This window comes from Girardinichthys multiradiatus, chromosome 1 (genome assembly GCF_021462225.1).
Source record: "Girardinichthys multiradiatus isolate DD_20200921_A chromosome 1, DD_fGirMul_XY1, whole genome shotgun sequence".
In the NCBI taxonomy this organism is placed as follows: Eukaryota; Metazoa; Chordata; class Actinopteri; order Cyprinodontiformes; family Goodeidae; genus Girardinichthys; species Girardinichthys multiradiatus.
The window spans coordinates 16333087-16344444 of record NC_061794.1 but is presented as its reverse complement, the minus strand read 5'-3'; the positions used below and the strand labels follow the sequence as shown (position 1 = coordinate 16344444).

The 11358-nt window shown below is 39.5% G+C and overlaps 1 protein-coding gene across 2 annotated transcripts in view; it reads right to left on the bottom strand.

Moving 5' to 3' along the window:
- Positions 1-7614: 7614 nt before the first annotated feature.
- sema3h (sema domain, immunoglobulin domain (Ig), short basic domain, secreted, (semaphorin) 3H) overlaps positions 7615-11358 on the bottom strand; it is a 105344-nt gene continuing 101600 nt past the window's right edge. For both annotated transcript variants that reach the window (XM_047369319.1, XM_047369325.1), the window contains exons 14-18: positions 10264-10305; positions 9545-9699; positions 9002-9063; positions 8307-8449; positions 7615-8214 (exon numbers count right to left, since the gene is read on the bottom strand). In XM_047369319.1, coding sequence (XP_047225275.1) covers positions 7768-8214; positions 8307-8449; positions 9002-9063; positions 9545-9699; positions 10264-10305 — 849 coding nt within the window. In that variant the 3' untranslated portion in view covers positions 7615-7767. The remainder of the gene's footprint in view (positions 8215-8306; positions 8450-9001; positions 9064-9544; positions 9700-10263; positions 10306-11358) is intronic.

Sequence of the window (11358 nt, the reverse complement as noted above, 5' to 3'; positions counted from 1 at the left end):
TCCATTGTTGTTTATCCTTACGTTGGGTGTGAGTGATTTTATGTGTATGCATGAGGGTGGGAGTGGGTGATTGTGACTGTGTGTGCCTGTTTTTTTTGTTGGTTTTTTTTACCGTGTCCTGTCCGGCAGAGTATCGCTCAGAATTGTTGTCTGAGAGCCAAGAAATTGCCCAACAGATTTACTTTCACAAGCAGAGCATCACAGCTAATACTTTAAAGCTCTGCTTGATATTTAGAGAAGAAACTTTATTATAAACTTCTTTGGGAATATTTCAATTGTTACGGACTGAAATGAAAAATAGAATTTTAAAACATTTACATTACATTTTGTTTCTGAACGTGTGCTGAAATCAGATCTGGGAATGATGCCGCAGATAAAATAGCCATGACACAGTTACAAGTCGGAAAAACGATGGGATTTGTTGATTGTTTGTTGTCAAAAGGACAAAGAAAATCTAAACACATTAGTTACCCCCATCAACAATGAGAAAAAGGCCACCAATTTTCATCTCAATAGAAACAGGTTTTATTTGTGAAAACCTGTACCAGGTTGTTACACAGCCTGCCAAAACATTGTCAATGGTGCACCAGATTGAGTTAGTTAACATTCTAGGGTCAATGATGAACCTCCTTGGTTCCCACACGAATTTTACTAACTCAGTTCCTTACTGATGTTGAACCCTTAAAATCTGATGCAACTATCCTCTCTGCAGCCTCTTGTGGTCCACAACAAGCTCAATGATGTCAGGGCCTTCTTTTAAACTCTTCTCTGTTGAGGACATCTGATATGCAGAAGATGGTTTTTAACTTATGATTTGCTGTACAGTAAATGATGAACTTGTTGTACAGCAGGGACTAAACACACACCCTTGATGGATACCAGTGTTGAGGTGCAGTGTAGATTAGGTGTCATGTATGATCCGTACCGTATGAGGTCTGTCTGTCTAGAAGTCAGAATTCAGTTGGATAAAGAAACATTAATGTGCAAATCTCAGAGAGAAAAAATTGATTTATGGTATTAAAAATGAAGTTATAGTCAATGAACAAAATTCACAAAATTTTCTGGCCCAAGTGTGAGAGGGCAGCCTGTGAGACAAAAGCTTTCTGTGATTCTGTTTGACATGAAAACCATAGAAAGGCAAAAGTCTTAGATAGAGAACATGTTATAAGGGCTTGGACTATGTCCTAAAACACTAGAGGTGAAAACAAAAGGGTGATATTCATTTAAGCACTCTTTGTTTTTCAGTTTTGACTTTATGCCATTTGACCAATTTACTGCTACTAACAACATAGTGTGAAGTTCGTGGATTTCATTTGGATCAAAGTGTCAGATCCACACTCCCAAACACACAGTTTCGTACTTGTGTTTCTATGACTTGGTTTCTTTTCCCTTCTCAAATGTGTTTGTGAGTAACTCACTGCTGGTAGGCTCTTTAATGTAGGTGTAGCTGAGAAGGTTCAAACCAGGAAGCCATAAGCCAAGCCCACATTAGGTTTCTGCCTTGATTTATTTTTCCTAAAGCAACAGAAGTGTCCCCAGTCCTTTGCTAAGTTCCCAATTTGGCAAATTTACTGACTTAGCCTGTGAACTGTTGCTTGAGCTGCTTTCACTCAGAACCCACAAATGTCAAACAGACGCTAAAGCCCACACAGAGACATTCTGTGCAGAAATGCTTCCAGTGGAAAATCGTAAAGGAGTTTTGCATCATTTAAACTGAGATATAATACAGGTTGAGCTCCATGCTTGGTATCATCATGAAGAATAACTTTCAACATGTATACAGTGCTGCTATGTTTGGACTCCATCATGTACAATACCTTGCATAAATATTCCTTTAACTTTTCCACATAGTGTCATGTTACAATTACAATTCTTATAAAATGTCATTGTGGAGAACTTTAAAGCAGCAATATACAACGTTTTGGTCATCTTATGGAGAACAATCTATTATCCAAAAATGGAAAGAGAACAGTACCACTGCAAACCTAGCAACACATGGTTGGATACCTAAACACACTGCTTTTAGTAATTATTGAGGAGCTGCAGAGATCCAGAGCCCAGGTAGGAGAGTCTTTTGACAGGACAACTATTGCATGTGCATGCAACTAATCTGGCCTTTATGGAAGAGTGGCAAGATGAAAGCAATTGTAATAGTTTGCCACAAGCCATGTAGGGGACATAGAAAACATGTTTTAAGAAGGCACTCTGGTCAGAAAAGACTCAACTAATATATCTTTTTACCTACAGGGGTTGGACAATGAAACTGAAACACCTGGTTTTAGACCACAATAATTTATTAGTATGGTATGCCCTATACCATACTCCTTTTGCGGCCAATACAGCATCAATTCATCTTGGGAATGACATATACAAGTCCTGCACAGTGGTCAGAGGGATTTTAAGCCATTCTTCTTGCAGGATAGTGGCCAGGTCACTACGTGATACTGGTGGAGGAAAACGTTTCCTGACTCGCTCCTCCAAAACATCCCAAAGTGGCTCAATAATATTTAGATCTGGTGACTGTGCAGGCCATGGGAGATGTTCAACTTCACTTTCATGTTCATCAAACCAATCTTTCACCAGTCTTGCTGTGTGTATTGGTGCATTGTCATCCTGATACACGGCACCGCCTTCAGGATACAATGTTTGAACCATTGGATGCACATGGTCCTCAAGAATGGTTCAGTAGTCCTTGGCAGTGACGCGCCCATCTAGCACAAGTATTGGGCCAAGGGAATGCCATGATATGGCAGCCCAAACCATCACTGATCCTCCCCCATGCTTCACTCTGGGCATGCAACAGTCTGGGTGGTACGCTTCTTTGGGGCTTCTCCGCACCGTAACTCTCCCGGATGTGGGGAAAACAGTAAAGGTGGACTCATCAGAGAACAATACATGTTTCACATTGTCCACAGCCCAAGATTTGCGCTCCGTGCACCATTGAAACCGATGTTTGGCATTGGCATGAGTGACCAAAGGTTTGGCTATAGCAGCCCGGCCGTGTATATTGACCCTGTGGAGCTCCCGACGGACAGTTCTGGTGGAAACAGGAGAGTTGAGGTGTACATTTAATTCTGCCGTGATTTGGGCAGCCGTGGTTTTATGTTTTTTGGATACAATCCGGGTTAGCACCCGAACATCCCTTTCAGACATCTTCCTCTTGCATCCACAGTTAATCCTGTTGGATGTGGTTTGTCCTTCTTGGTGGTATGCTGCCATTACCCTGGATATTGGGGCTCTTGATACATCACAAAGACTTGCTGTCTTGGTCACAGATGCGCCAGCAAGACGTGCACCAACAATTTGTCCTCTTTTGAACTCTGGTATTTCACCCATAATGTTGTGTGCATTTCAATATTTTGAGCAAAAATTGCTCTTACCCTGCTAGTTGAACCTTCACACTCTGGTCTTACTGGTGCAATGTGCAATCAATGAAAACTGGCTACCAGGCTGGTCCGGTTTAGCCATGAAATCTCCCACACTAAAATGACAGCTGTTTCAGTTTCATTGTCCAACCCCTGTATGTGCAAAATGCTATGTTTGGACAGACTATCCCCACACTGAAACATGGTGATGGTAGCATCATGCTGTGGGGATGCTTTTCTTCAGCAGGGACAGGGAAGCTAGTCAGAGGTGGGGGGAAGATGAATGGAGCTATCAGGAAGAAAACACTGAGGCTGAAAAAAACTGGAAATTGGGGCAGAAGAGCTCCTTCCAGAAGGATAACAACCCTCATCATACAGATCATACTGTGATAGCAACAACTCATTGATTTAGATCAAAGCATATGGATGTATTAAACCGGCCTAGTCAAAGTCCAGTCCTGAAACAATTGAGAGTCTGTTGCAAGACTTGACTGAGTTTGAGCAATTTTGTAAAGAATAATATGTAAAACGTCCATCTTGTAAATGTGCAAAGTTGCAATATGACAAAAAATGGTTCTGAAAAATCTTCAAAGCCATGTATCATTTTATTTTCACCTAACAAATATGCAGTGCTTTGCGTTGGTCAGTCACAAAATCCAATTTAAACACGCTACAGCTTGCAGTTGACAAAATGTGAAAAGTCACTAAAATTAAGGTTTAATGTGATTTTGATCCTGTAGCAACCAATAATGCAATAATGGCGAATAACGTCATACCTGCCCATAATATGGTAATTTTGGCCATTTTAAATGTAATAAAGCCAAGAACCTAACATTTTGCCACTAGTGTAAAAACATTATATTACATTGTGGATGACCGAATGCCATCTGCTACATCTAATTCTGATGAGCAACAAAACCAAAACAGCAGAAAATATTTACATATTATATAAAACTTATGTATTATTATTTTGTCTGTGGTGTTATTGAAGATTTACTGTAATACTACACCAAAAATGTACCAACCGGCTATTAATATAAAAACATATTACATTATTGGCAAATTATGTTGTTGGCCCAAAAGCATTACTGACAAAGTACTACGTCATTGGTCTTTATTACATTATTGATTCCACAGACCTAGTATGTAATAGGTGATTTTTATAGTTACTTCTAACAGAATATTTTTATTTCTGATGCACTTTTTAAATTATGTACATATTAATGAAACAAAGTGTGTTTTAAATACTTCTTTAGTTCTTGCTGCCTCAAAGTGAAACTGAATAACTTTTAAATACCAAGAGGATAGGAATGTTCACCTAAGACGTTATCAAAATAATACAAATAAGGTTCCACAAGAGGGAGTGGGAAGGTGTATTAACAGCAGTAAACTGTAACAACTGGACATTAGATATACATACAGACAAAAGACAGGCAGACAAAGAATCTCACATATAAAACAAGTGTGGACTTTATGACAAGCTTTTACTAACCAAGATGCTTTACTTCAAGTTAGACTGATAAATACCAGGAAGAAAATCAAACAGATGATGGAAGAAGCTGTGTTTAGCATATGCACATTTAAAACAAATCACATTTCACTGTTTTGTAAAGCCACTGAAGTTGCTCCTGTCTGACAAACCAAAGTCCAGCAGACACCATTCCTGCTGTACACTGCCCCCCTCCTTCCAGGTTGCACAACAGAAGCTTATTTATCACACACTGGTCCTTTTCATCACTTGCAGTTAGAAGATTACAAGCAGGAGCTTCAGAACCAGCTGTAGATTTCTCAAACAAAGTCATCTGCAGTCTGTTGTTCGAGAAACATGCATGTTATGTACAAAGTTATCAGCCTGTTGAGGCCTCATCAGCTTGTGTTGTCTTGGGTATTTTTATCAAACACAAGTGGAAAGTCTTTTGAAAGCATATTTTAAGTTCAACATACTGAGTTCAAATTACAGAAAGATTTAATTTGATCTTAAAAAGATATGGAGCTTAAAACAATGTATGTTTCATGTAATCATTTAGACATTATTTTAATAACAAGCGATAAAAATTCTCCAAAAAGTAGGTAGTGAACATTCTAATTGTGACCGATGTTGCATTCATGTCTGAATGGAAAACCTTTCATTTCTTGATTTCTTTGTGACATTTTTTTAAACACACCTTATCATGTTTTCCAGATCTATGGAATATGTGGTCTCCAAACGAACTAAACCAGCCCCCAAAATAGAATTGAACATGTTTTGTTTCGTTCACTTTGTCCCCACATGGCATAAAATTAGCAGCAGCACTGCGCCTGAACCTCCTGAGTTAATGTTACAGTGCCAGACACTGAGGCAAACACAATGGGAACCTCTTTTTGTAGTGGTTGGTACAGCTGCAGCACTCAGCACTGATATCCTGGGAAAGTCAATCATCAAAGGAAATGTTGCACTTTTTCTCTGCTTTTCATCTCCGTGGTCACAAGCAGTAATTTTATGGTGGAACCGCACCTTTCTGAAGAAACTAAAGTTCGAACAGTTCTTGAACGGTTTGTGAGTCTATTGTGGGATATGGTAGTATCTATCCGTGTTTTCTTTTTTTAGAATTAGAAGTCTTATGTTTTGCTACTCACGATCTAATGAAGTTTATTTTGTTTATGGAAGTTATTGTTGTGTAAAGGTTCTGTCTGGATAGGTAACTTTGTATCCTAATTAGCAATCCCTGGTAATTCAACAATTGTTGGTCCGGCATCAAGATTTCACTTTTAACAATTACTCATACACCTAGTGTAATTCAGAGATACTCCTCCCCCACCTGCTGCTGCACATTGCCTGTCAAAGTTGACTGTAAATATTTCAGGTTTTGAAAAATAAAGAGTCTGTGTGGAAACTAAAGCAGCGCCACCTATCATTCTTTTTAAGGTAACACTGTTTCAGAACTACAGTTACTTTTAAGATTAGAACTTTCAAAAATATTGCTTAGTTTAGCATGTGTTTATTCCATATCTTTAAGTCTGTGCATCAAAATCAAAGTAACAATAAATACATTTTATCAATTATATTAGAACCGTAAGAATTATTGCGTAGTATTATTTTAGCAGCAGAAAGAATAGCCGTGGCTTTTCTCTTGTAATTTTATCATGTCATTTTAGTTTGAATGTTTGGTGAACATACAGTGAATCTGTGGTATTTGTAATTATAGGCAGAATGCCGTAACACTGTCACAACGGCCCAATCACCAACCCGCCGCTGATCATTCCTCCTAGCACTTCATACTATGTTTTATGTATTGGTAACTGTTGAACAACATCCAAGTTCTTTTCAGCTCAGTCTGCATATTTGTTTCTTGGTCTTGCTCTGACTCTTTCCGTCAGTAGAGAATAAGTTGCTTTATTCCAAATGATCCCTAATTCTCAAACATCAGAAGAGGGAGAGGCTTCAAACATAAACACAACACATACCAAGGATTAGAAAATTCTTCTTCCCCCCCAATTACTTTCCACTCAGCTGCACTTTTTGCTCTTATAAAAGGTCAGTCAGTCAGTCATTTTCTACCACTTATTCCATAGTGGGTCGCAGGGGAGCTGGTGCCTATCTCCAGCAGTATGGGCGAGAGGCAGGGTACACCCTGGACAGGTCGCCAGTCCATCGCAGGGCAACACACATACAACCATGCACACACTCATTCATACACCTAAGGGAAATTTTAGAGTTACCAATTAACCTAACAGGCATGTCTTTGGACTGTGGGAGGAAGCCGGAGTACCCAGTGAGAACCCACGCATGCACGTGGAGAACATGCAAACTCCATGCAGAAAGTCCCCAGGCCGGGAATTGAACCCAGGACCTTCTTGCTGCAAGGCAACAGTGCTACCAACTGCGCCACTGTGCAGCCCAGGTCTTATAAAAGGCTTTAGGTTAATTACTGCAAATGCAATTGGTAATTAAGAAGGAAAACATATACAGCTCAAAGGTCTTCCCTTAGGATCAACATCATTTCAGTAGGGTTACATGTTTTTAAAATGTTGAATTTTAGCTTGTGGAAAAATACTTTCTCCACTTTTAAAATATCCACTTAAATGTCCTTGTCACAACACACATTGGTCTGGCTGTGCTGTTCGTCCTTCATTAGACATGCTAAGCAACCTAAGCTATTCAACTTTTGGAAGTTTATTCACAAAGTCATTTGTCCAAGCAAACACTGCTTTGCTGTCCAAGCCGTCCTGTACAAAGTCCAAATGATTATGTGGAGTTTGACTTGACTGCTAAAATGAGAGGATGCGGTTTTTATTTTAGATTCGTGCATGCACATGATGTAGTCTCTGTACATATAGTATTGTGTGGGTCCTAAAGTATAAGTTAAGTGTGTGCATGTGTAGGTTACACACAGTGTGTGTTTCTGTCAATGAAGATCTGCGTTCAAGCACTCCTCGGTGCCCTCTGTTGAGGCTTGCTCCTGCTCTTCCTCCCCACAGCACGCCCTCCTCCTCCTCCTCCACCATGCTTGTGCTTCTCAGCCTTGGCTTTCTCCTTGTGTGGTGCAATTATAAAGTCCCCGCGATGACGCTGGTTGCGTGGTGGACGGTATCCCAGGGCCTTGCAGTGTTCGCCCAGGTTTCCAGGGTGAATCAGGGCCATCACATCTTCATACCAGGGCTGGGTTCCTGTGCTCTGATAGGACGAACCAGCCAAGGACGCGAGGACACGATTGGCAGAAGGGCTCCACACTGCAAGACGGACGGAGACTGCGGTCCAGTGATAGCCATGCTCCTCCACCTGACAGTGGTAGACGCCCCCGTGAGAAAGCTCAGCTCGCCGGATCAGGACACCCCGCTCTATCACAACCAGTTGGTCACCTGTCAAAACCTGGAAGGATATTAATTTCATTAGTTAATTAGGTAATTTACACAGCTTTAACTCACAACACATTGACAAGTAGTAAAATGTGTCACATTTACCTGGTTTAGTTCAGCACTATTTTCTCCAGCTTGTTTATACCAGGTAACGGCAGCATGTCTGGATCGAGGCAGACACTCCAGGTAGGTGCTGTTACCCTCTGCAACCATCATGACCCTCTGCTCCGCCTCCACCTGCAGCCCAGCTGAATCAAATGAAGAAAGCAAAGTCACATGTTAAACAGGTCTTTTCTGCTAGTAAATTCAGCTATGCTCTGTTTTTGTGTTTTATTTGCCCTCTTGAAATTAACTAATTTTTTAAACTAATTTACTGGTGGCACGGTCCTTTGTACCTCCTTCATATCAAATTTATCTTTGGAATCTGAGAAATCAAAGAACAATTTTTTATTTATACTTTTTATTGAACTTTTCAAAGCTAATGGGTAGATCTAATTAGAAATCAGTCATCTTGAATCTGGCAATATGGCACCGTCCTGGGGGGAGCCTGTCATAGAAGCTCCGAGTAATACTATACTACCCACTACTACATCCTGCCCCATTAGTTAAGAATAGCAGGTGTCATAGGTCGAGAAATTTTAATAAAACTTGAATTTTGTTACTTTTTCTTAGCCTACATACATTCTGTTGTTACTATTTATTTAGTGCAGAAAAATGTTTCCTGCACAATGTTTCCTGCACAATGATATCTGAACAGCTGGACATTTAAACTTGGTGAAATTATTGGATTTGGTCCTCACCTCCTTGTCGGACACACTGAGTTAGTGGGTCCTCCTCCTCCCCCAAATGACGAGCATTTCTCCTGCAGACAAAACAGAGATAACTGTTAGCTGATGTTCCCAGAAGCTTACCACAGAAAATGATCAGAACGATGATATTGCTTTGCAAATACAGGTCAGTATGTAAATTCCATCCTGATGGTGGCACTAGAGAAAAGGTCATCTAGTGCTTAAATCATCTGGCAGAAGTAAATCAATCTGCTCACAAAATCACTGCAGGAAAAGGTTAGATTAGAATGTCACCACAAACATAAAAACCTGGAAAACACTTTGTAAAATGGGCCACAGTGTTATTCATGTGGAAAAAATGCCTCCAGTTTAAAAAGAGAGACTGGAGTTTAGATGTGATCAACTTTCAAACCATCAACAGATGTGTTCCTAATTTAATTCTAGATGACTGATTATAGATTGCATCTCATGCATTTCAGTTTAGAGGAAAGACATTTGACAACTGTAATCATGTTAGTGTTGTTTAGATTTAAAAATGTGCTTTTTCTTCCCTACCGGCGCACGGTGGGCATATATGGACTGCAGGCATGTCCATCCCAGGTGCAGTAGGGATCCCTGGCCAAGCAGCACTCTGCACAGACCTGACCGTACAGCTCACACTGGTACAGGGCCAGCTGGGACACACCCTCCCTGGAGCCCACAAACAACCACTATGGGGGATGGGTTGGGTCAAAGAAAGAAACAGATTGAGGAGAAAACAAAAGAATGAAGAATTGTTAAGGAAAATGGAGCAAGGGACAAGCATTGAAATTAGACATAAAATCTAATTCAAATGATGACCAACAAAACCATATTCATCTTATTTTAGGATAAGCAACACTTAACTCACATTACTTGTGTACGGGAGCAAGAAACGTGTCACAGCTTTTTTTTAAATCTAGACATCCATATCTGTTGTTGAGAAAACCGTGGGTTTGCCTTTTTGAAGGATCCCAGAGTATTTCAATAATGCAAGGTGAAAATATGTCTGTCTGTGTGTGTGTGTGTGTGTGTGTGTGTGTGTGTTTGTATGGTGTGGTATCAATTCATTATGGCACTCAGTGAGGTGAGGTAACCATAGCAACTGGTGATGAAGATGTCCTTGGAGACACAAGGTGGAGAGATGAGTGATAAGTGTGACACTGTGCATGCAGGGGTGTGTGTATGTGTGTATGTGTGTGAGTCAGGGAGTTTGGAAGTTTGGCAGCGAGTTTCTGTCTCGTTTATTTTGTTACCTTTTTCTTTGACAATGCCATCGTTGTAACGGGTGATTTATGCTGTGAGGAAGGGAGAAAAGAAAAAGGAGAAACATACTTAGTTTTTAAAGAAACAAATAGCAGCATAATGACAGACAGAAATAAATACCACTAATATAACTACCCTTGTCCTTAATTATACCCTTAATGATAGCAATATTCCGCCTATATTGCATAATTCAACTGAATCTTACAATATTTCCTGAAGATCTCTGATTACATCCTATTTTCTCTGCTTGCGGTTCTGACCCAAGTTTGAACCAGTTCACTCCTATGGAATATGACCACTTATGACCCTTGATCAATATAACTATGAGTAGCCTCGAGTAGGGAGATAATATTTAATGTAGCAACACAACAACACTGCATGGCAGGATATAGAAAATTACTTTAAATAATCAGTTGGGTTCGAAATAGTCCCACTAGAGGAGGATTAATTGAGGCATGGTTGGAATGAAATGTCCCTGTGTCCTTTTTGTACCCAAAATCTGGGGTACAAAACAACAAATGGGCGAAGGGTAAAAATTACCGGCACCTTTCTATAAATGATAATTAGTCCGTATTTTTCTTAGACCTCCATGTTGTACATCTGTGTAAAAACAATAACTTTTTTAAAGGTCTGCTGGTTTTCTGGTGTTCAAAGAAAACTGGCTTTTAACCTAACATTAAAATGGGGTTTCAACTTGGATCGTTGAATTATAATTGGCAGACTTTAGTTTAATCCATTGACATTATTAAATGAAATCGCTCATTATGTGAATTTGCATATAAAAATCTAAATAAACTAATATATATTATTATATATATTATAATATTAAAATAAACATTATGAATACTACAATTAGATCTAGGATATTAATTAATATGTGATATTAATAGCAGCAGTAGTACAATCAGTATATTGGTGGTCTTAAATAACAGCTTGGTCATGTTAAACATTTTTAGTTTTTTTTTTCCGTACTGTATTTTATTTGTATTATAGCAGAACATTATCATTTTATCATATTCTCCTATTGACCCATGCCAGGTAGTTGCATTTTGTTTCCTTGGCAATTAACTTCTTGCCCTTTCACC